Raw genomic sequence first — 25,812 nt, forward strand, 5'->3', positions numbered from 1 at the left:
CTTACTCTTTTTGCACACTGTCCCATTGGTCTTCATATTTCATTGTTCTTACATTCGATGTGTGTTCTGACTCAAGCCAAATTTAGGAAAGAATTTATTTCTATATTGGCACCAAAATGTTTCCTTTCAGTGAAATGTTTGTTGTTGTTGGACAGGTAGAGACATCTCCTGATTACCCAGAAAAGTTCTACATGTTGGTTCAACATCACCTGGTTAAATGAAGACGTTTTTAAAAGCAATGGGTAGGGTGCTCATTCTCTAGACTCACACTTTGACTTTTTTCCATATGGTTATATTTGACAGGTAGAGATTAAAGTAGCTCTCTGAATGGTAGTTCAAAACAGGAAGAACTCATCATTATTAAAACTCATGCCGAATTTTTTTTTTGAGACAATCACTTTCTGTACGTCAGTTCAGTATCACATGCACTCACGTTTTGATGGTATGGAGCAAAACCAGAGATAGCTTACAGTGGCATTCTGGGGGTGTGTAACTTAAGAAATTGAGCCTGGGAACTAAATTTGGGAGGTATACCCTCCTGTGAGGTTTAAACACTGTTACTTTGAAGAACATTCTTTCTGGGCTTGATTATCAGTGTTAACTATTTATATTCTTTGGTACTATCATTCTCTGTTGAAAGTGTTCTTTGTGTATTCCCTTTGCCTTATATATTTTCTTAACCACTTCTGGAAATGAATTATTTTCTCTATACCCAATCAATATCCACAATATTTGGGCTGCATTTTGGTTGGTGGGGTGGCTGGGGCAATCAGTGCTCTGTAGCAACAGAATCTTTTTGAAAAAGGAGCAAAATAGTTTTTGAAAAGGAATAAGCAAGATAAAATCCAGGCAAACAAAGTCAGTGCCTGATCAGAATTTGAAAGGTAATAAAAATGAAAAACTAGGTAACACCAAAAATATGAATATTAGGGAAAAGACTAAACTGAGTACAAAGCTTAGGTAAACTTTAGTAAATTGTGGAATACCATGAACTTTTTTTTTTTTCTGAGAAAGATTAAAGAGGAAAAGGAGGACTGTCTCCATTCATAGATAACTGAGACCAAGCACAGAGTTCTTGAGCTTGTCAATACGGTTGTCATGTGGTTAGTAGCAAATGAAACCTCAGGTATGAGGCAAATACATGCTTCTGTTATATGGACTTTTAAACAGTGTATCCTTAGAAGTACAAGTTTATTCAAAACATTTAATTCTATATGTCTTATGGATCTATATGAAATGTATTGTCATATTTAGAATAGATTTACTCTAGTCCTAGTGTATAGTTCTCTAGTACTTAAAAACGCTGCTATCTGAACTGAAGAGGAAAGGAAGCCAAGAAAAAGCCTCAGATAGTGCCACTGACTAAAACTGTAATAATGTGGATTTGCTTAGTCCCTTTGAAAAAAATTGTGATTCACTTTATGGATTTTTCCTAAAGTACTATTGTTGGAAAATTAGATTCATCCTTTCTGTCACAGGTGAGTCAACTTTTTACCCCAAATTATTTGTTTATCATTAATACCCATGCTTGCAAAACTGTTGAAATATTGCACTTAAGTTAGCAAGACACTTTCAGCTAGAAGATTAAAATAGTTACTATTAAAATAGTTACTATTTAATAAATATTTGATAACAACAAACCTAATAAATGCCTCCTATTTGCTTATTGCTTCAGAACTGCATTTCCCAGACTTCAGCTCAAGTCACATGTTACCGGTACTATCAGTTAAAATTTTTCTTTAAATTCATTTACTCATTTATTTATTCATTCAACAAATATTTTTGGCACGTATTATGTAGGCACTATTCAAGCCACTTTAAAAATAACTTCTAGTCTTATTCTAAGATATATGTGAAATCATAGGTATAATGTTTTCATATTTTTCTAATATAAATTTATATGGGTATATAACTATTAAAAATGATTAAAGGTCTGTCCATGTTCCACCTAAAACAATTTCACATGCCACCAGTGGCACTTTGGGAAAGACTGCTTTGGTGATTATAAAGCACCTTCCTATTTATAATCTTTTTAGATCCTCTCCATAAAGATGCACACAATTATTTCCATTTGGAGCTCAGGGAAGTGGCATTCCTAAGGGCACAAGTCACAAGCAGTTAAACCAGGCCCCAACCCTGGTCTCCTAACTCTAAGCTTAGTACTCTTTGCATGATACCATTCCCCCAAAAACAGGAGCTGATGACACTGTAGAAATGGGATGGGAAGTGAAGAATGAAAAGGGGCGATTGAGGTCAGCTGTTCTATCTCTGTTATGAAATCTGTAACGTGGCTCTGCTCTATCCTTTGACCTTGTGTGACAGCTTTGCCTCAGCACTAAGTACCAGCAAAGTAATCACCAAGAGATTTAATCCTGTTATCAGGGATTAAAACCTGTGGGGGAATTTTGACATCTTCTCTAGTTAACTGGCTCTATTCAAAAGTGATCTAGGATCTTTGGTCCAGGTTCTTCTAATACATACTATACCTCGCTTTCAGAGGGTCACTTTGGCTCTCTGAAATGTTTGTGTCTCCTTTTGTCATAGACTTACTTCTGAGATACACTACATGCTACTGTGCTGACCCCATATCAAACTTAATTAAATTACCAAATGTTTAATATGTGCCTTTTGAACAGAATAAGCAACCAGAGCTTCAGAGTTGTTCAGAAAACTCAAACTTCCACCATATAATAATGTCTGGCTCTATGGGTATGTTTCTAACCCTACGGAACAGACTACAGGACTATTTATGTCAAAGAATTATTATATCTAAAGAATCTGAATGAATGAAAGAAGGGATTTAGGATTCAACATATGTGTATACTGATACATAAGGTAATATATGTACTATAAATACATATAAGTTCTGGGTATCTTTTTCTAATTCTAGAATGACATGTGCAGAGTTATACCATGATAGCCATTACCGTTAGCATCGTCACTGTTAGAATGAGAATATGTTGGCAGATTATCGGTAAAGATACATTATAAAGTTCTCCCCCAGTTTCTCACCAAGATAGGAATCAACTTATGGAGCTTCTGCCTTTTGGATATACAGGAATATAAGATTATGAAATTACAGATTAAAATAGTGTCTGAAATTACTTGCTCCTTCAGTGTAAGTTTTATTTTAAAATATGTATGTGTTTAATCTTTTTAATGTTATATTTATGTATTTGATTCCCAGTACTTTCTTCATTTACAAGTTAGCTAAGTAATTTATGAGGGAGTATTCATTAAATCATTAAATATGATTTCTATTTGACTAGAGATGGAATTTATTTTGTTGTTCCCTGATACCTTTGGTGGGGGAGAGGTATCCTTAAAGACTTTCTTGAATATTGTATAAGTAGATGAATATTTCCCCAGAAAAAACACACCCGCTTCAGCTATTATATTTCATAATACAGAAGAATACTAAAATTGTGAAACCAAATAAACTAAACATTTACTTGTGGAAATGTATGATCTGGTCATCTCAGAAATACAGAGTGATGTGTGTCTTACTTATATTTAGTTTCAGAAAGCACCATCATTGCTTTCTCTTTCAAGGTCATTGAATCCTTTATAAATAATGTAATTTATTATGAGATACCATAGAACCTTAGAGGCATATTTAAATGAAGAAATCATGGTAGAGAATTAGTTCAAAAAAATCACCAGAAAATTATCCAAGCATAAAAAAATTTTTGAAGATAAGTTTGAGCAAGTATCATCTAAATATCTATAAAACTATAATTGGATTTAAAATAATTTGACCTAATTTTTTTAGTATATGTGTATATACATATATACCTACGTGTGTATATATGTGTGTGTATATATTTATATATATACCTATATATATTATGTATATTTCAATGTATATTAGAGTTGGTGTGGTGGAGAGAGGTTGCTTTGGAGTCAGATCTGAGTTTCAGTTCTGGCCATGTTGCTTAAACTCACTTAGTCCCAACTGTAAAATGACAAAACAATACTGGTATGCACTATTACCGCATTAAATAATAAAACAGTACCTTCTACATAATAAATGCACAAGAAATGCTTTTACTGCCCCTTATTTCTTAATTAAAAACAAAAATAGATGATTTTTTAAAAGTCGTTCAACCTAACTAAGTTTTTAAAATTAAGACCAATTGGGTAAGTTTTCATTGTGGTGTGTTGCTTTGTTTCACTGTGAATCTGCTTTCTGTTGCCTGCATCAATCCCTGCTGCGATCTCTCACTACACCAGTTTGTGTCTAATAGAAGTTTATGTTACAGGAGAGCTTTCTCCTTGCTGCCAAGAAAATAATTTAAATATAAGCAGAATTAGCTATAAATTACATAAATGTAATGTGTGAAATATCTTTCGTACTTTCTTTGTGTGAGTGAATGCAAGATAGAACCTCATTTCTAATGTGAAATGTGAAAAGGTATCCAGGCACCTTTTTTTAAAAAACAACACATGGATATATTCATCTTACTTAAGCTTTTCCAGTCATCCCAATAAGACACTTCATCACTCCTGTAGAATTGTTACTGGAACAAAGTTCTCTCTTGTTCTGGCACAATAGGTATCCCCAATGAACGTGTGTATATAAGACATTTGGATCCTTTGGGACAAGATACAGAAGTCATGAAAAGGAAAATGTTTCCATTATTTGACTGTTTTTCTCATTGAATAATTAGAAGTGCTTGTTTTCAGACTTGATAATGGAGACCCTTTGTTAATCATTACTGTGTACTAGATTTGAAGGGGTCCAAGAAAAATTATTTATGAATGGTGTTCATGAGTCAGGAAGATTTAAAAACAAAAGTTAATCATTTCCTTGCTTATTAGTGTAAATTTTCTTACCCACTAGGCGTTTTGGCAACCTCTGAATTTTTATACAAAAGTAGTGTAGGGGTGAGGGAAAAACTGGGTTAAGGGATGGTGGGGGACTTACTTTGAAGCTATATTTACACAGCAAGCAGTACTGTTTCTACTTAGATTGTGTTTAAGATCAATAAAAGTAGCAGTGTTTTTCTAAATGTGTTTTTATTCACATACAACTTTTCCTATTTATTAATTGCTTTTCTTAGGAGAAGTGGCTTCAAGAACCATGATAGAGTTTATAAGGGGCAGGTGGCAAAGGCTGCACCTCCCCTTCCCCACTAATCCCCCAGCCACCATTTAGTGGCACAGGGCGATGAGATAGCAGACGTCACATAACCTAGGCTGGCGGGGGGAAGCAGGACAGGGGAGAGAACGCGCCCATCAGGTGTAGCAACACCCTCTTCCCACATCATTAAGGACTACGTGCAGCTTAGTGCCCCACTCGTTCTCTGGCCTCTGCAGAGCCTAACGCATACTGAATAACACTAGCTGCTCTATGCTTAGCTAAGTGTTCAGCGTGACTTGTCGCATTTTAATTCTCACAGCGATTCTAGCAGGAAGGTAGGTATTATTGTCCTCACTTTAAAGAGGAGGAAACTGAGGCTCAGGAAATTTAAGTGTTTTATTCATGCTGGAAAGTGAGGAGGTTGGATTCAGACTTCCATCTGCTGGCTCCAAAGTCCACCCCCTTCACTAACCACCGCCCTTGTTCATCCCTAATGTAATACAGCTTTGCAATTGCTGAGCATCAGACAGTGCAGAAAGCAAACCAGGATCTCTTGTTGATATGATTTTGTGAAATGAAGGTTATTTAAATTCCAAGTTTTGTTCTTAAAACATTATTTTGAAAATGTTGACACTTTTGAAAGCCAGTCTTTCATTTCCCCTGATGTTGCAGCCTGGGAGCCGCAGAATCAACCTCTGCTAGAGTAGGACAGAGCATTTGACAGGGCAGTGAGAGTTAAGCCTCCCTTCCCCCAGTGCAGCACCTGCTTGTACAGCAGGAAAATAAACACACTGTTAACAATTGCAGGTCTGGGTAATGTGGTTTGGTCTTCATGCCTTCACTCAGGTGGAGCCCGAGAAGTTGAAGACACTAACAGAAGGTTTAGAAGCTTACAGCCGAGCCCGGAAAAGGAACAGAAAGTAAGCACTATTTTTTTTCTGTTTTGTTTTTCAAGCATATAATTTACTGGTTTTCCTTCAAAGGGACAATGAAATCTCACTGATTTTGTCCATCTTGGTTCTTGCCTCAGTACTGCTTAAGTTATCATCCAAGAGGACCATTATAGATAAATCAGCTACACAGAAAATATTTTCTTAACAATTCATACTGTGTGTGGGGTTTCCCACCTCATCAGCTCTTTCCTTACTCCTTCCGTCTCCATCCTCCCATTTAATGGGAAAGAAAATATGATTAATATTATCAACATGTAGCAATTAGTCTCTGAAAGTGTAGCAAAAGTATATCCCTTTGTAATTCAAATACTTTGGGAGGGGGAATACCCCCCCACCCCGAGTTGTACACATGTGAATAACTTTGGCAGATTAACTGTTAGTCAAAGTGATGGTAGATAATTATTTTTTCTTGGGGCAGGGGCATTAAGCTTTCTTTGGAATTATAATAATAAGTTGAACTTTGGGACATTATTATCATTCAATTTTTTATAGATCTTTATAGTCTGAGTAAATGTAGTATGGACAAGTAGATAATGTTTGAAACACAATTTGACTGTAATGCAATGTAGGTTTATATATCATAACTATTATTTCATTTTAAGGTAGAGAACTATAAATGTGCTTCTGTATATATACATGGAAAGTTATTTTAAATATATATATAATCAATACACCTGTTCAGTTACTATAATTTTCATATTATCCAACATCTAAGAATTATGAAAACATAATGATTAGTAGTGTATCTTGTATAAAAGACTTATGTAATGATAATAATATCTATTAAAGGGCACTCATTCTCTTAGTGGTGTCTTCAGTAATTCTTGCCAGAGCTAAAATTTTAGAACTCAACAAATCTTGGGGAGACTCTCTTCACCTCACTAGAATGTCTCATAAAAAGATGCCAGCTGCAAGGAGTAAACTCCTGTGCTCCTATGTTCGGGACTCCTTTGGAAGGTAGCAAGTTGGCACTGGTTGTGGTGAGGGCCAAGTGAATTGCCAGATTCACTATAGATCTGATAAGGCACACAGTGAGGCAAGTCCCCTCCCCTCTATTCTGACTGAAGTGACACAATGCAGAGGTTAGTAGTAGAATAAAGCCTATAAAATTCATACAAGGTCTGGATGAAAGGAGGGAAATTGCAAACTACCTACGTCACAAATTTTCAGTGGGCCATTTGCTTTAGAATATTCAATAGTACTTGTTTATTTTTTTATTTTTATTTTTTATAAATTTATTTATTTATTTATTTATTTTTGGCTGTGTTGGGTCTTCGTTGCTGTGCGCGGGCTTTCTCTAGTTGCGGTGAGCGGGGGCTACTCTTCGTTGCAGTGCGCGGGCTTCTCATTGTCGTGGCTTCTCTTGTTGCGGAGCACGGGCTCTAGTCTTGCAAGCTTCAGTAGTTGTGGCACGTGGGCTCAGTAGTTGTGGCTTGAGGGCTCTAGAGCTCAGGCTCAGTAGTTATGGTGCACGGCCTTAGTTGTTTCGCGGCATGTGGGATCTTCCCGGGCCAGGGCTCGAACCCGTGTCCCTTGCATTGGCAGGCAGATTCTTAACCACTGCACCACCAAGGAAGCCGGATAGTACTTGTTTATTGGATGTAAAATATCCCTGAAATCTTTTCTTTGGTGAGGTATGCCAGTTAGCTGGATTATGTGCAATATATCCAAAACTGTTGATAACACAGAAGTAAAATAACTCCTCCAAATATTTAGATATACTGCCTTGAAATGAGCTGTATTTTCCCCATAAATTTGCTATTAAGCAATTTCTGAAAGGTAATGAGTAACGAACAGCAGTTTAAGCATTTTTCCTCAAAGCCATTTTACTATTTCTGGTGAATTTATACGAGTCCTAAGTGGCTTTATCTAAAGGAACTCTCATGAAACCATAAACTTAAGAGTATGGATTGGAGAGGTAAAAGACAAAAATATGAAGCAAAACAGCTTTGTTTATCAGACTGTTGTCTAAGTAGACTGACTTGCCTTATAAATGCCTAGTAGAATACTTTACATTTTGAATATATGATTTAAAATCCATTTTTCTATTCTCCCAATCAGAAGATGGGCCAGAATTACTGAACCCATTTATAGATGAGGACACTCAGACCAAAATAGCTTAAATAATTAGTTGAAGGTTACATAATGATAAATGATATGTTGAACCCAATCACTTATTTATTTATTTAATCATTTATTTATTCTCCAATTTAAGGAGATTAATTTAGCAAAAAATCAGTGCCAACTAGGCACAATGCTATAGTCCCTGGACATCACTGTTTAGTGAAGGAGGCAGATGAAGAAACAAATAATTAAGATGCTAAAGTTGCAATGACAGGAATATGTATAGTATATTTGGGGATCACAGAGAAGTGGCATTAAACTCAGGTAATGGAAGACATCCTAGAGGAGCTAATATCTGAGCCAAACCTTACACACTGCATAGGTATTAGCCAGACAAAGGAAACAAGGACAATGGAGTGGGGGTAGGGGGTAGCATTTAGATGAGATCAGCATTTGGATTTAGGGGACAGGGAACTGTAAAAGATGCAACCAAAGATGTAATCAGGAGCCAGACCATAAAGGGCCTAGTAAGGCCTCGTGGGTCTCTATGTTATTTGGAAGTGCCTGAAGGGGACAGGTGGTTGGATTTTCACTTTAGATATAGCTATATAGGGGATAAATTTTAGGAGAACAGTATTGGAGACAAAGGCACCCATTTAGGAGGCGTCGTCAAAGGACAGGGGAAGATGAGGACTCAAACCAGGAGGGGAGCCATGAGAGTGGAGGAGAAGGAAGATGATCAAGAAATATTTGGGAGGTAAGACTGACAGAACGTCATGGTGATTTGGTTGGAATGTGAAGGAGAGCAAGCAATCAAGGACAACTCTCAGGGTTTTAGCTTGGGTGACTTCATGGGTAGTGGAAACTGAAATGGGGAACACAGGAGAAAACTGTTGAGTGCAGTGTGAGGTACCTGTGATCCCACAGGTACAAGTCTGAAACTGGGAAGAAGTGGTATTTGATTATGTAAAACTGACTGCAGTCACATAGGGATACTTTTACCAATTTAAATAGTGGGCTAAGGATTGAACGCTGGGGCACTTGAACATTTACGAGAGATAATGAAGGAGATGGGAATAGTGATCAGAAAGGAGGAGGAGAACCAGGGGGTAGGGGAGTTGGTTTTTGACCTGAGTTGAAATCCTGTTTCCATCACTACATAGCTGTGTGTACCCTTGGGTATGTTATTTAACCTCTCTGAGCCTAAATTCTCCATTTCTAAAATGGGGATATTAATTCCAACCTCTTAGAATTGTTATAATATAAAGAGAACTTTAACGTAGTACTTGGCACATGGTATTTAGTAAAGTTATTTTTATTGTGAAGATGCAGGTGAAACAAACAAAATCATCACGTATTTTTGCCAGTTGAAACTTTCTATCACCATATTAGACGTTTAGAGCATTATGTAGTCATTTTAATTCTCAATATCCTATAATCAAATCAAACAGTACAATAAATAAATATCTTTAAAGTGATGTGCTTATTACAGCCTAATCACAAAAGAAATATTAATGTATTTATTGAAGAATCACTCAGGGTCATTTTCTACTTAAAAGAGGAAATAGCTTCATTAAAGAAAAAAATTACATAGCTTTTAGATATGTCATGATTTTAAGTGAGGATCAAATCTTCTGCCTATATGTACATATATATTTGTTCAGTAACCTTATTTTTATGAATCTGGAAAGTGAAAAAGTAATAACATAAATCACACTTTTACTTTAAAACCAAGAAATGATACTTATTGTATTAAATTTTCTTTATCTTTTAAAATTGAAATATAGTTGGTTTACAGTATTATATTACTTTCAGGTATACAACATAGTGATGCAATATTTTTATAGATTAAACTCTGTTTAAAGTTATTATAAAATACTGGCTATATTCCCTGTGCTGTATGTTATATCCTTGTATCGTATTTTATACCTGGTAGCTTATACATCTTAATCCCCTTCCCCTGTCTTGCCCTTCACCCCGCCCCCTCCCTACTGGTAACCACTAGTTTGTTCTATGTATCTGTGAGTCTGTTTCTGTTTTGTTACATTCCTTTTTTTTGTTTTTTGTTTTAGATTCCACATGTAAGTGAAAACATACAGTCTTTGTATTTCTCTGACTTATTTCACTAAGCATAATACCTTCCAGGTCCATCCATGTTGTTAAAAATGGCCAAATTTCATTCTTTTTTATGGCTGAGTAGTATTCTCATTGTATATATATACCACTTCTTTATCCATTCATCTGTTGATGGACACACTTAGGTTGCTTCCGTATCTTGGCTATTGTAAATAATGCTGCTATGAACATTAGGGTACATGTATCTTTTTAAAGTAGTGTTTTCACTTGATATATTGGGCTAGTTCTCCTCCCTCCAGATGTGGTCAGGGATACGTTCACTGGCAATGGCTGCCTCTGCCCTGGTCAGAGGGTCTGTGCGGGCTCCGTTCCCTCTAAGTGTGTGCACTCTCATTGGCAATGGCAGCCCCTGCCCTAGTGGAGAGCAGTGCCAAAGCGAGAAGGGCTGGAGCCAGGAGCCCAATGCAGGCTAGGGAGTGTGCTGGCAAGACAGCCAAAGCACCAGGCTGTTTCCAATATGCTGTCTCTCTGCTGTGTGTGTGTGTGTGTGGCGGTGGGGTAAGCAAGTCTGTGCATGCACTCTTCAAGAGCAGAGTCTCGGTTTCTTACAGCCCTCCAGTAAGCCCCACTTGTTTTCAAACCAGCTAAGGGGCTCATCTTCCCAGTGTTGGACCCCAGGGCTGGGGTGCCTGAATGTGGCTTGAACCCCATGCTCCCCAGGGAGGATCTCCAAGCTGGTGATACCCCCTCCTCTTCTGTGTGCGACTCCCGACCAGATATCTTCTCCTCCCTTCCTACCAGACTCCATGTGGACCTTTCTCTACAGTCTTTGTTGTAGAAGAGTCATTACTGCTAGTCTCCAGGTCGTTTTCCGCGAGAGTTGCTCAACAAGTAGTTGTATTTTTGATATATTCATTGGGGCAGGGGGTGGGGTGTGCGGGTAGGTTCAGTGTCCTCGCACTCCACCATCTTGATCTCTCATGTGTTGAATGTTCTTAAATCTGCATACTTTCCCTATGGATTAGGTTTTAGAATCGAAGTTTCTTGACATTTATGTCTTATCCAAGTTTGTTCTGTTCTACATGAAGTGAGTTGCTTAAATTCTGACCTGATAGTCCAGAGCAACGTGCACTTCTCACTTCCCTCTTATTTCTCATACCATTCACAGATGTGTACCTGGCTTTTTTTTTTAACTAATGAGGATAAGGGTAATGTGTGACAATGTAGGCAGTGAAGGTAAGTGGCAATTATCTCCATTAATAACTAGAAATGTGATTATATGAACATCTTTTGCTTAATCAAGTAGCTTTTAGAGTGTCCATCAGTAAAAATGTTTATCATTAAATGTCAGTGGGGAAGAGAAAATAGTAGAAGAGATTCCATAAGGAGGCCCTCTGGACTAGAAGACTGAATTTTGACTAATTTTTCATTTCATGGACTCATGGAGCTTTCTCTTCCTCTTTTAAGCTCATTCTTTCCTGACGTGACCAGCTAGTATAAAAATTAGTATGCAGATTTGACATCTGGGAAACTCTCTTTACCTCTTGATTCCAATGATGTATTCATGTAATTTCCTGCGCCATGTCTCCATATTTATTCTCTCTTCCAAAAGTAGTCATTTCACCCTCTAATAACTACTTAAGTTTGTTAAAGGAAAAACATACTAATTACCTTAAATTGATACAAGGTGTTTATAAACATTTTAAATATCTCGTTGAAGAATGAAATCACAAACTCCTAAAATTTTGTCTATTTATTCAACAAATAATGTTGAATTATTTTTATTCTTTAATGGTGATGTCACTGTAATTTTTCATAGTTAGGGAAAACATTTTATGACTCTATTACTTTTGAAAACTATTTGTAGTTAAATATCCATCTTCTTCGTTATAAAATTGCAGTTGGTTTCACCAATTTTCCCTAAAAAGTCATGAAGTATTGCATACAAACAGTTGTCATAATACCTACTTCATCAGATTGTTTTAAAGATTAAATGAAATAATGTATATAAAGATTTAATACAATTCTTGGCACATGTAAACTTTTTAATAAATACTAGCTATTTTTGTTATTAAAGGTGAGAGAACCAAGATTCTCTGATGGTTTTTCACTGAAACATTTTACCTCTTTTTAGATATTTAGAACTTTTACATAGTCAATTTTAAACCCATAAGATAGTAAATAAAAATGCATAACAAATATCTTTTAAACTTATGTTCATACTTTTATACAAAAGAAATAGTAAGGATAAAGCTATTTAACACATTACAGAAGGTGTAATATTGTCAGGCAACTGGGCAGTTTGTGATACTGTCAAGACATTTGCTAAACAGTCCACAAAAGGGGCCCCAGCCCAACCCCAGCTCAGCTTAAATTGCCCTACAAAGTCCTGGGATTGGATTCCTGTCCAGTCACCCAGAATCATGCTTAGCAAACTCCTCATTGGGAAAACAACTCAGACTGACTCCACAAGATGCCCAGGGCCCCTTAAAACTGGAAAAGGTAGGTAAATAAAAGACAGTATGTGAATAGATTATATCAACTTGGACAGTACTCAAAAACGGCAGTACAAGGGAAAGAGAAAAGTTGCAGAATGGTAGGTATATCAGGACACCATTTGTATGATATATATATAAAAAACACGTAAAAGACAATACTAGATACTGTTCATATATATATATATAAAAAACATGTAAAAGACAATACTAGGTACTGTTCATGGATATATCATATAAAATATTAAAACACACTGTAAGAATACACAACACAGTTAGTTGCCTTTGGGGAGGAGGGTGGGAGAGTATGGGACTAGGAATTGATAACAAATGGGAACTTCAGCTTAATTTTTTTATAAAAAAGAATTAAAGGAAATATGTAATTTATTAAGTTTATTTTTGGAAATGGGTTTGATAGGGATTGCTAATTTATTCTATGCACTTTTCTGCATTGTTTACATTTCTAAAAGTAAATGGGAAGAATATAAAAGCTAGACGCTAGCTTACAGGCCAGTAAAAGGTGGGGGAAGAGGTTGATGCTGCATTGCCCTTATAATTTAGTTACAACCACTACATTAATCTTTCCTTTCAGTTAAACTGACTTAAGTGCATATATATTTCCCAAAATATGGAGCCGTTGTTTCAGCTTTAGACAAATATTTTTATTTAGTAAATATATGGAGTAGCCACAGGTACCTAGCAGTATACTACTCAGGATTATATACAGAAACTAAATGTATGAATTTTTCAGTCCTGGTGTATGAGGGTAAAACTTGGTGAGGGCTGTGGTAAACCAAAAGGCCTCATCTAAAAGCATTCCACTAGGGCTTCTCTGGTGGCGCAGTGGTTGAGAATCCAGCTGCCAATGAAGGGGACACAGGTTCAAGCCCTAGTCTGGGAAGATCCCACATGCTGCGGAGCAACTAAGCCCGTGCACCACAACTACTGAAGCCCGTGCTCCACAGCAAGAGAAGTCACCACAATGAGAAGCCCTCACACTGCAACGAAGAGTAACCCCTGCTAACTGCAACTAGAGAAAGCCTGCGTGCAGCAATGAAGACCCAACACAGCCAAAAATAAATAAGTAAAATAAATAAATTTATAAAAATGAACAAAAATAAATAAATTTTTTAAATAAATAAATAAATAAAAGCATTCCACTAAAGCTCAAATATGTTTCTAAACATGATGTGAGCCAAACCAAATGGGTCTGTGAGCCAAAGTCTTCTACAACTGCAAATTTCCAGTCTCCATGTAGATGCTGGGATAGGACTTAATTCTTGGAAAGCCGTGCTAACAGCCTATTTTGAAAAGGTTTCCCTCTGCAGCTTTTCTGGTAATTGTCGTGACAAGATAAACGAAATGAATCACCTTAGTACTCAGAATAATTGGGTAATTCTTTATATGCATCAAGAAGGAAAAATTAGAGTGGACATAACTATAGACATGGATAGTGTAGATTTGCCTGATTTTAGTAATTAGTTCAACAGCTTCCTAGATAAAACTTTCAATCATGGCAGATGTTCCATGTGTTATAGTACATGTGATGGTACACTGAGTGGAGAGAAAAGGTCAGACGAGTGATAGACACTCTGAGCCCAACATTCTTTATTTGCTCAAATAGGTATGTCATTTTGGTTTGTGGGGGGTGGGGGAAATGTGGCAGAGCCTCAGGTGTAGCGAGTTGAACTGTTTCCCACCTGGAACAAATGTGCACCAGGATTTCAGCCTTCACTTGCTCAACTCCTGAAGCCAGGATGCTCCAGAGAGGGTAGAGGGAGCTCCCTAGTGGCCAGAGCCTGAAGTTCAGAGCCCTTCCTCTGGCTACACAGCCGGACCGCCTGCAAAAGAGACAAGCCAGAACAAAAGGCAAAGCAAAGCAGGCTGGACTCTAAGAGGACAAGCTACATCTGTGGGAAAAGAGACCTGTGGCCCAGCTTTCTTGCAAAATCATCAGACTATGGAAGAAACATGTGGAAGGGGAAAGAATCTGTTTTCCCCAATCATGTGTTCAATTTTTTTTCTGTAGTTATGTGACTTTATCATTAGTATTCAGTCGTGAGAATCCCAGAGTGTTTTGTCATCTGAATTGTCAAACGTGAATATAAATTGACTTTCTCTTGTGGAATGGGTACTTCTGTTCTCTGATTAGGGAATTACATTGAGATTTTGTTTCTTTAATTTGTTAATCTGGTGTGTTGTTTTCATTAATTCCAGAAGTGGAAAGCTAAATAACCATTTAGAAGCTGCTATTCATGAGGCCATGAGTGAACTGGACAAAATGTCTGGGACTGTAAGTTAATTTATTTTTCCATTATATTGTGTTTCTTTGGAAATAAATTGTATTGTACTTTTTGGTAAAGTCTCTTAAGTACTGTCAAGCAACTCACATAGCAATACTAAATTACTAGGCTCAGAAAAAGACTGATATCAGAAAAGATTAAAAATAACTTAAGAAAAAATAACCTAGTGGTATTAACTATGTTTTTTTTCTGAGATAAGTACCTTTTTTTCCCCATATAACATTCTTTTAAAATGTGAGCAGCAAAATATTGAAGTTCAAATCACAGCTTTTACATTTGACTCTCAGAATAGCAGTGATCATTAGTGTTGCCTAAGTATTCAGTAACATAAATTTCACTCTGCCCATAAAACAAAAAGGAAAATTGAACATAGGGTCAAGATCAAGAGTATATAGATCTCTCATTTCCTTTCTACTATTACGTAAAAAAATAAAATATTTGGCCCAAAATTCTGTTGTTGAGTTATTTAACACTATAACCACTGGTTTTAAAGAAGTAGAGTCTACTTTTTCTTTATATTTTTATTGGATGGTGCATATAATAGTGTTGAATGTGAGAAGTTTACTCATCATTCTCTAATTTATATATTGGCTAATGTAAATGCTCAAAATATAATTTTGGTAATCTCTAATAAATGTGAATTATCAAAAGCTACTCAGCAATGAAAGGTAATTTACTTTTACTTGACACTGTGTTAAGAAGATTATCTGAATCCTAACAAGTCGTCTAGTGGCTATTGAATGACAGAGATAAGTTATACGTTCATAGAGTGTTGGGATTGGTATGGACTTTAGAGATTTTGTGATCCGACACATCATTTCAAAAGTGGGTAAACTGAGGCCCTGAGATGTTAACTTTCCTGGTAGAATTATAGGAAAATTCTGGAGCGGAGATTATAAACTCAAACGCCTTCTAGGGCCAGGCAAATAATATCATTAAGTAAAAGGGGTCAGGTATGAGTAAAAGGAGTCAGGTATGAGTAAAAGAGCAATTTCAGTGGATTAAGAAATGCCAACCAAGATGCACTGGTCAAGGTAGGCTGTGTACCAACTCTCAGTCTTAGAGGCTCAACACCATAAAGAGGGTCCCTCACTTGGGTCTCCTTCTGGTTGAGGCAGGGCTTGCTCCGCACAGTCATTCAGGGGCTCAGATTCTTTCTATTTCTAGTGTCCACCCTTCTCTAGGGCCTCAGAGTGCTCCATTACATCCTTTGCATCCAGCCCAGCAGGGGAGAGAAGAGCGTGTACACAGAGGACACCAGGATAGGTTTTATGGGCCAGACCTGAAAGCTCATCACTTCTGCTAACTTTCCACTGGCCTGACCCAAAGGCCGTCATGTGGCCTTCTTAATTCAAGGGGACTAGTAAATGTACTATACACCGTGCCTGCTCAGGGAGAAGAGAAATGGGTTTGGCAATATCTCGCTAGTCTCTGTCTCAGGACATTTGGCCTTTGTGGCCAGCAGGCAGTCAGCAGTGCTGGGGACCCTGGCAACTTGGGGGCTGTGCTCTGTCCAGAAGGAGCTCCTGCTTCCATGCTGCGGCACATCTGAGCCATGTGAGGAATTGTGTCAGTGTTGCAAGATCTTCCCATTTTTCATGAGATGCCACAAGTCTAGAAGTAAAATTTCTCATTTTTTAGTGTTGCCAACTATTTTTGAAATATTAAAACACCATATAGCTAAATAAAATCCCTTTCCAGGCCACATTTGATCCACAGGTTACTAGTTTGCAGTCTTGAATAAAGGCTTCTTTCCTCAGTTTTAAAAAGGTTTCAGTTGGCTCTTTATCAGAGACTAGTGGTTTTAAAGAATGTATATGGAGGGGTTAGGAGGATGAAGCAGTGTGAGAAACTCATAGGTGTTATTTTTGAAATATAATATTTTTTAAAGTTTTCTGTATTTGACTCTGAATAGCATTGGCCTTTGCTTTTATCTAAACATTACCTTTAAAACATGCATTTGAGCCAACTTGTAGTGGATCTTGAGAGCTGATTCTGCACATCTCTTCCTAAGTCTGAGTTCTGTGACATCCCATTGGTAGCCTGAAATTGGCCGTGGTGGAAACACGTATTATACCACAGAGATTGGCATACGCTACAGTGGGCTTGTGTCCCTCCACAGGGAGCTGGTTGTTAAGCATTTACTACACCATTGCCTTGGGCACATCCTGCCTTTCCTGGGTCTTGACCTTGCCCCCTCCTATCTGTATCACAACAGCCGCAATACAACGTGGGGCACCTGATCACCTCCCTTGCACTTGTCCTCTGCCCCTCAAAACCATACATGCCATCTGATACCTGGGAACCAAGTTCTGCTGCTGCCCCACCCCATTCGATCTGATACACAGCCCTAAATGCGTCTAGTTTCTGCGTTAGTATATAAAGATGCGTTGTATGAATTGCTCTTCCCAGACTACACACGCTTAGATTTGCCAACAGATGGTAGTGGTATTCTGTTTTCCATCCGATTCTTCTCCTAAGTAAACCTCCTTGGGCTGAGCTGTGAGCATGTTTGTATTATCTTTGACCCTTCTTAGCAGTTATAAAAGTACAGTGATGAAGTAAAGAAGAAAATATGTTTAGTATATATTTATCCACTTTTCCAGACTTCAGTGAAATTAGTGATCCAGGGAATCTCTGATGGGAAACGTCTTATTTTTGTCTTAAATGGACAGCGGGGGGTATGCAAGTCCCATTTCCCACATTGATTTTTTTTTTCCAGTTCCTCCTCTGTATTCCACCAGTTGGGGGGGGGTCCACAGAGCATTGCTCTGCTTGTTCGTTTCCAAGATTCCTCATCCTCTGTAGTGACTGTGGGCACGCTGTGATCTGGGCCTTGGTAAACATTTTAAATGCCTCAGGATAGCAATGATAGAAAATGAGGGCCAGAGTCTGTTCCCTACCCTGTTTCTTTGTCAGAAATTGTATGGTGTTTGTGATTTCAATCTCTGTTGTTGTTGTTTTTTTCCCCATCTCTTTTATTTCCAGGTTCACCAAATCCCACAGGGAGACAGACAAATGAGACCCCCCAAACCCAAGAGGAGGAAGATCTCCAGATAACAGGGACTACTTCACCAATGCGCAGTGTTTATTAAAGGAATGTGCACAGATATAGCTGTATATAAGTATTGATATAGCCACTGTTATATCAATATTTATACTATGGCAGATAGTTAACACCGCCACAGGGTGCTAAAAGAAACAGTGATACAATATTTTTTTTTTTTTGATCAGGAAGGATAATGAATGCTGGAAAACCAATCAGAATCCCTGAATGATGAGAGTGATAAATAGTCAAGAGATTACTGAGAAACTCTTTTTCTATAATACTAAAATTGTGATTATAAGAAATAGTCCAAATGTTTCTGAAGAATTTTCCATGTTGTATATAGAAAATGCAGAATTTCATGGTGATATCAAAAATGTAAATATTGTACAATATTGTCATGTACAAGCATACCTAATGCACACTTTATCTTTTATTGTACAAAGAAATAGTGTACAAAATTCTTTGGTTTCTATGGAGTACACCTACCAGAGACTACAAGTGTAAAGTGATAAATAAAAATACAACCTAAATGCTTTTCTATGATAATGTAAAAGATGCTGTTTTTGTATTTAACAGCAGAGAAAAGGCATGATAATGTATTAACTGAATTATGACATACACTGCACACCACTGAGTGTCCATCTATATTGTCTGTTTGGAATGAACCTTGCCTGGAAGCACTGGACTTGATTTCGGGTGTCTAGGAAATCGAAACCTTGCCGATTTCTAAAGGGACAAGGGCTCACAGGTCTAAATTAAGAATTCAGAAACTGCAACCATTTGTTGCATATTTTTTTTACCTAAGTTTTAAAGTAGAATAGGTTTTATAAAAAAAAAAATCTTAGATGGGATATTTTACTCAATCATGTCTGTAGTTAACACTTGATAGCCACCTCTTGAACTAGAAAGCTTATGCTGCACCACCACTGAGGCTCAGAGTTGAGGTTTTTTTGCAAACAATACCTGACAAGATAAAACTTTCTGTTTCCATACATGGAGGCAAAGCCCCACTTTGAAACCATTATCAGAGGTAAGGTTGATTATAATTCAGTTTTTCTATAGCAGCAAAACTAAGTACAAATAATCAAAGCAAGTTTCACATCCATTCATCAGTATTACTTACACCAGAAGTTAAGGTGGCTTACGAAATTATTAGCAATGGTAATTTTTTATCAGTATTATGTAACATATCAGATTTATTTTATTTAAAGAATTATTTATACCATTCACAGATTCTTATATATATATTAATGTGGCTGAAATGTGCAGGTTGAATCTATTAACCAAATTATTTATATTATATTAAGTAAAAAAATGTGAAACAAATGTAGAGAGAAAATACTACATTGCAAGTATACAAACCTAAAACTGTGAGCCATTGTAAAGTACAAGGTTATTAATAAGAAATGTAGCACAACATAAATGTCTTTTTCTTCACAGTTTTTGTGGTGGTGGTATAACCCTATCTCCCAGGCAATTGAGCCAAGTATCAGGCCTTCAGCCTGAAATTGATTGGATTGGATCCAATTGATGGATTGTCAGAGGAAGGGATCCCTTATCCCTTTATTCTTAGAACCACCAACCCCACCTCCAAACCCTTAACCCTCTGGAGAGCGCTGCCTCTTCCCCTCGCCTGGGACTCCCTCCACAGCCTACTCCTCTGGCTTCTGGGAGGCCCTCCAATGGCAGGCTCTGAACCCGTTAAATGCCCACCACCTCGCTTCTCTTCTCTCATCCAGCCCTCCAACTCCTCAGTCCCACGATGTAGCAGAGTTCCAGTCACTCAGGAAAAAGGAGACCAAGGTCATTCCTCTGTTTGGTTTCTCGGGGCCACAGCACAGAGCACTGCACCTGGGCTCACTTTTGATATCAACAGCTCTTAGTTCTTCTCCCAGGTCTCTTGTGTCTCTCTGTCCTTTCCATTCCCACTCTCACCCCTACCCCCAAGCCTGATGGAATGCAACTGGCTACGCTGGGCTTCATGGCCTGGAGGCGGGAACCCTTCCTCCTGGGGGTAGGTTGAGTTTGTCTTTCCTGTCATGGCCGGATTGCCTGCCTGGTCCTTCCTGCAGTCACCTGAAGTAACCTTGTGTACTTTAGTTGACTATTTTTGTTATAAGTTGATGTGTTTGGTATGTTTAAACCATTAATGTTGTCCTTTTTTTTTGTACCAATCTGCTTTTCTACTGCTTTGTCTACACGGTTGTTTTTATTTACAGATTCACAGCATATGTGTGTTTGCGTATTGGGTGTGTCTGCGTGTATGTGGGTGTTTGTGTGTGTTGATATGTAGAAGTTTTTTTAGCCTTTGCTCTTTTGTCTTCAGACTGAGTTTATGTCTGCCAAGTCTTCTTTTTGATATTTTAAACTAATTAGGTTTGTGCATCCCTGACCCGTGTATACTTTACATCAGTAGACCATGTAAAGTATGTTTGTGCCCATGATTTCACTGGTTGCTTATGGCTTGATGTGGGTGCTAGGTATTATTTCAGTCCACACAGGTTTGGCTTTTTTTCTTTTTTTCTCTCTTCTATAGTTCTATGGTTTCATGTAAGCAGTTAATGTAAATATTGTTAGCATTACAGGTCATGCAGTGCTGTAACATTTTTTTAAATGTTGCACCTACTTTACAATTAAAAAAATTGGTCACTCGTACTTGAATTTTGCCCATAGAGCCATTTCTTTCTCTTTGTATTAAAGCCAATTCATTTTTTTTTCAATTCATTTTTTAAAAATGAAGGCTAGCCCTTCTACATTAGCACATTTTTTTTATTCCCTAAAATAAACTTTTTTTTTCAACAAATCTGAGAATGGAAACAGAATGAAAAAAATTTTGCTCCTTTAAAGAACTTAATAGTCCCTAATTTTATTTTGTGCCCTTTAACAGTCTTAGGAAGCACAAGGAGAATAAACTATACCTTTAAGTGTTTTTTAAAGGTTATTTCAAATGAGTGAAATCTAACTGAGCTGCACTTATTTGTCTTGTTTGTAGAATTAAAAGCAATCAGGGTTTTTATTTATTTAAGGAACATTTTTGGTTTGTACTTTTGAGTCCTATTGTGCATGTAAATTCTTTGAGAAGAATAGTCATCCCTTGTGATATCGTGGGCCACTTTTAGTCTTTTATTTGAACCCTGACTTTGAGTTATTTGCTGTGTCTGTTTTTTAAGTAAACACAAGCTTCTTTTTTGAACGTAACACTGCAGAATTTTGGGAGGAGTGGAGGGTGGTTGTTCTACTTTCCGTAAGCTTTATGAAGATTTTCAGCTGACTTGTCCCATGAGGTGATTCTTTTTTTCATTTCAGACCACGATAACATATTGCAGTTAACTCTGGTAATCTTCCATGCAGTTTGCAAAGTTCCCTTGTTAAGTCACAAGTGGTTTCGCATTGAGATTTTAAAATCTAAGATGCTTAAGATGCTGGTGACATTGCTCTTTCTGAAAAGAAAGCCAAGATTCTAGACCTTACTGAAAATCTGATATCTTGTTTACTTTGTCCATTTATGCCCGAATGATGTAATGCAAGACTCAAGACTTTTCAATGGAGTGTATAAAATGAGTTATGCATTACTTGACTCATCTGGGGACTATGAACAAATACTCTCAACCAACCAGAACTGTAATACTGAATTATTGTTTATCTTTTTCTTTCATTCACTCTATCACATTTGCATTAGCCAAAGAGATAAGAACATTAGTAATTCTGTGTGTAAACAACCCAGAAGTGAATATTAAATCAGTGAGCCAAAAAGCAATAAACAACTCAAGCACGGGAAATCCTGCTAACAGTGGGCAGTCTGATATAGAAAAAATATATAAAGAACATTATCTTCAAATATGAACGATTAATTTGTATCTACTGTAAATATGTATTATCAGCCTTATCTGCTTTTATACACACTGTGTGTGTACCTCAGTGACCTTTTATAAACCGGAAAAATGGTTGATTTAATAATTTGTTATGTAAATACAAAGTTGTCTATAAATTGGAAAATTTGATGCCAGATGGCTTCACAATATACAAATGTGTTTTGTAACATCACGCCTTTATGGATTAAGTATAAATACACTGGATTGTCTGTGTAGAAGAGTAGCAATTTACATTTCACCTGCATATCAAATGGATATTTTTGTCCAAATGGTTATACTCTTTGAAAAAGAAAATGACCTGAACAGTTTCAATGAGAAAAACAAATATGGTTTTGAATTCACCAAAACTCCTTTTCACACTCAAGAGTCTATTCAATTCCACACTAAATGCCTTGTATTATGATATTTCCATAGGAGACTCATTGATTCAAGACTGGGATCTACCTAGGAAACCTCCCCAAACTGAATAATTCTACTTTAGAGACAGGCTGTGCATCTTAATTTCTAAATCACAGGCAGGGGAGGAACCACAGCCTTCTTATTGCTTTTTAATGTATTCTTTTCTGCTTTGTTCCCATACGTCATGGAGAGCACCACACAGACAAAAGAGGGCCTAGTTCTGTGCACCAAGGTATCTACGGAGTGTCATCTCCACTCAGAGCTCCTCGGCCTCAGCACTGTTGACGTTTTGGGTGAGCTCATGCTTTGCTGTGGGGCCTGTCCTGTGTATTCTAGGATGTTTGGCAGCCTCCCTGGCCTCTACCCACCAGATGCTAGTAGAATCCCTTCCAGATTGCGACAATCAAAGGTGACTCCAGACATTGCCAGATATCTCCGGGCGTGGGAGTGGGGGGCGCGGGTGGGAGACAAAATGAGATTCGAAAACCACTGCATTAACGGAATCAGTTCTGGAACATATGTCTGTGTAAAATATGGGCATGTTTTGCGTGCTGTAATCAACAGGAAACTGATTCCTAGGTCAAAATCCAAAACAAAATCCATGCCAAAGGAATGCTTCTCAGTCCATGTTTAAGAAAGTGAATATACTAGCTTCAGTTTCATTTTGAATACACTTGACACTTTTGATCATAAGATTGACCCAGGACAATCCTGTTTTGTTTTGTTTTTTTAATTAATTAATTTATTTATTTTTGGCTGCGTTGGGTCTTTGTTGCTGCGTGCGGGCTTTCTCTAGTTGCGGTGAGTGGGAGCTAATCTTCGTTGAGGTGCACAGGCTTCTCATTGCGGTGGCTTCTCTTGTTGCAGAGCACAGGCTCTAGGCGCACGGGCTTCAGTAGTTGTGGCACGTGAGCTCAGTAGTTGTGGCTCGCGGGCTCTAGAGCGCAGCCTCAGTAGTTGTGGCACGCGGGCTTAGTTGCTCCGCGGCATGTGGGATCTTCCCAGACCAGGGCTTGAACCCGTGTCCCCTGCATTGGCAGGCGGATTCTTAACCACTGCACCACTAGGGAAGCCCGACAATCCTGTTTTGAGAACTCCCAGGTAGGGCTTAGAATTACCTAGTGTGGTTCAGAGTTTGCGAGAAGACTGATGGGCCACTTTGGTGGAAGGCTTCCCGGTGATAGTGTAGCTGTCTCCCTTGAGTCAAGATGAGGAATGTGGCTAAGTGTATGTATGTATGTATATATCGATCTATTTTAATAGCTCTCTACATCAGCCTGGTTCAGGTATCTGTAGTTTTTGTGTGATCCTCCTTGAAGTTCTGACAGAAACAGTTCAATAGATCTTGGAGATGTCACTGATACATTTATTCATTCAGTAAATATTTGTTGAGTCCCACTCTATGCCACAACCTATATGCAGCAATGTGAGTAAGGCAGACCCATTTCCTGCTGTCACAGAGCTGCTAAGGAGGAGGCCACTTAAACATGTAAGTACGATTAAGGGTGATAAGGGCTGGGATAGGGTACACATCGCAGGCCCCTGACCTAGTTTAAGGGGAATGGGGGCTTGAGTGAGGATCAGGGAAAGATGCATCAGAATTAGGCAAATGAGAAGTGTGTGCCTTGTGGGAGGGTAAAGGAGAGCTTGTTACGGGCAGAGAGAAGGGCTTGTATGAGGCCTGGAGGTTAGAGGAAGCAGGAAAGAAGAGCGGCTAAAGCGCATAGTGCTAGGGGGAGTATGGAGAGAAGTGGGGCAAAGAACAGAGCGGGGCTCAGGGCATGTCCTGTCAAGACCGCACTGTAGGGAGTTCCCTGGCGGTCCAGTGGTCGGGACTCCATGCTCTCACTGCTGAGGGCCCAGGTTCAATCCCTGGTCGGGGAACTAACATCCCATAAGCTGAACCACGTGGCAAATAAATAAACGCATAAATACATAAAAATAAAAATATTAAGAAAAAAGGAGACCACACTGTCACGTGACAGTAACGGGGACCATTGCAGGGTTTTAAAGATGGGCGTGATGTGACCAGGTTTGTGTTTTAGAAAAATTATTCTGACTGCAGGTGAAGAACAGGAAGTTGGAAGGGGACAACATCAAGTGCAGCATTTTATTTTATTTATTTATTTATAAATTTTTATTTATTTATTCATTTTTGGCTGCCTTGGGTCTTCATTGCTGCGCGTGGGCCTTCTCTAGTTGCGGCGAGCGGGGGCTACTCTTCGTTGTGGTGTGCGGGCTTCTCATTGCGGTGGCTTCTCTTGTTGCAGAGCACGGGCTCTAGGCTTGGGCTTCAGTAGTTGTGGCTCACGGGCTCTAGAGCGAAGGCTCAGTAGCTGTGGCGCACGGGCTTAGTTGCTCCACGGCATGTGGGATCTTCCTGGACCAGGGCTCGAACCCGTGTCCCTTGAATTGGCAGGCGGATTCTTAACCACTGCGCCACCGGGGAAGTCCCCGCAGCATTTTATTATTTTGAGGTACAGCTGATTACAAGATTACGTTAGTTTCAAGTATACAACATAGTGATTAGTGATTTGAAGATTTTCGTAGAATATACTCCATTTAAAGTTGTTATAAAATATTGACTATATTCCAGGTGCAGCATTTTTTGAAAGGAAAATTTTTAAAAGATCTGAGCCCACCATAATTCTTCATATTACATTTGTTGAGCAAGTTCCATCCCAGTCTTGAGGTATGTACCTAACTATGTTTGTGTAAATTCACACTAATAGTCATGAAGAAATGCTATTCAGTACACTTAGAGTTACTGCCAACAACATGATTCCCTATGTCTCTCACACAAATTAGTGCTCTATTGGTAGAGCAATAATGTTTCTACTTTGATGATCAGAGGTTGGGAGAGTTTGAAGTCCCAAAGCATTTTGTTAGATTGTTAGGAAGCAAGGCCTGCTTCCCAGAACGCACAGGTAAGTATAGGTCAGGTCCAGGCCCTCGGCACCATCCCTTCATCCTGCACACCTCACTGGAAAACAGGAAGCTGCAGAGGAGCATGCGAGATGTCAGAGGTACCAGGTGAGCACCAAGGGTTATGAAAGCACAGGAAAGCGGGACCACAGGGAGTCAGGGCCCAGAACAAGGCCATCTGGCTACAAGGACCTCTGCCCCACAGCAGGGGGGACCACAATGGCCTTTCATCATCCATTCCAGCCAGTGATTATGTACATGCCCTTCAAAATATCCCCAACCACAATTAGTCACCTCCTACATTCAATGAACATTGAACTCGAGGGCTTTTTAAAGCTAATTATCTGTTTAAAAAAAAGGGGGGGGGGTGGTGGTGGCCAGAAGCAATTCTATGATCCAGATGCCAGCAAATAGCCCTTCTCTCTAGCACAGGGTCCTATACACAGGAAATGGAGCCTCAACAGAGAGACAGCCCATTATAGCGTTTACAAACTGGTCCTTGGAGGGGGATTGTCCACATTGAAATCTAGGCTGTACCACTAAATAGTTGTTTGACTTTGGGCAAGTTACTTAATCTAGCTGTGCTTAGCCTC

The 25,812-nt window shown here is 38.4% G+C and overlaps 1 protein-coding gene and 1 long non-coding RNA gene across 25 annotated transcripts in view; one reads left to right on the forward strand and one right to left on the reverse strand.

The window, feature by feature from the left end:
* MBD5 (methyl-CpG binding domain protein 5) overlaps positions 1-22,892 on the forward strand; it is a 421,403-nt gene extending 398,511 nt beyond the window's left edge. For 21 of the 24 annotated variants that reach the window (XM_082464889.1, XM_082464872.1, XM_082464873.1 and 18 more), the window contains 3 exons: positions 5,891-6,003; positions 14,889-14,964; positions 17,963-22,892. In XM_082464889.1, coding sequence (XP_082321015.1) covers positions 5,891-6,003; positions 14,889-14,964; positions 17,963-18,034 — 261 coding nt within the window. In that variant the 3' untranslated portion in view covers positions 18,035-22,892. The remainder of the gene's footprint in view (positions 1-5,890; positions 6,004-14,888; positions 14,965-17,962) is intronic. The other 3 variants (XM_082464884.1, XM_082464888.1, XM_082464887.1) reach the window with 1 other exon arrangement.
* The window catches only part of LOC309662475, a 653,064-nt gene that overhangs the window by 292,235 nt on the left and 335,017 nt on the right, over positions 1-25,812 (reverse strand). The gene's annotated exons all lie outside the window — the stretch shown is intronic.

This window comes from Balaenoptera physalus (genome assembly GCF_965194825.1).
Source record: "Balaenoptera physalus genome assembly, chromosome: 6".
NCBI lineage: Eukaryota > Metazoa > Chordata > Mammalia > Artiodactyla > Balaenopteridae > Balaenoptera > Balaenoptera physalus.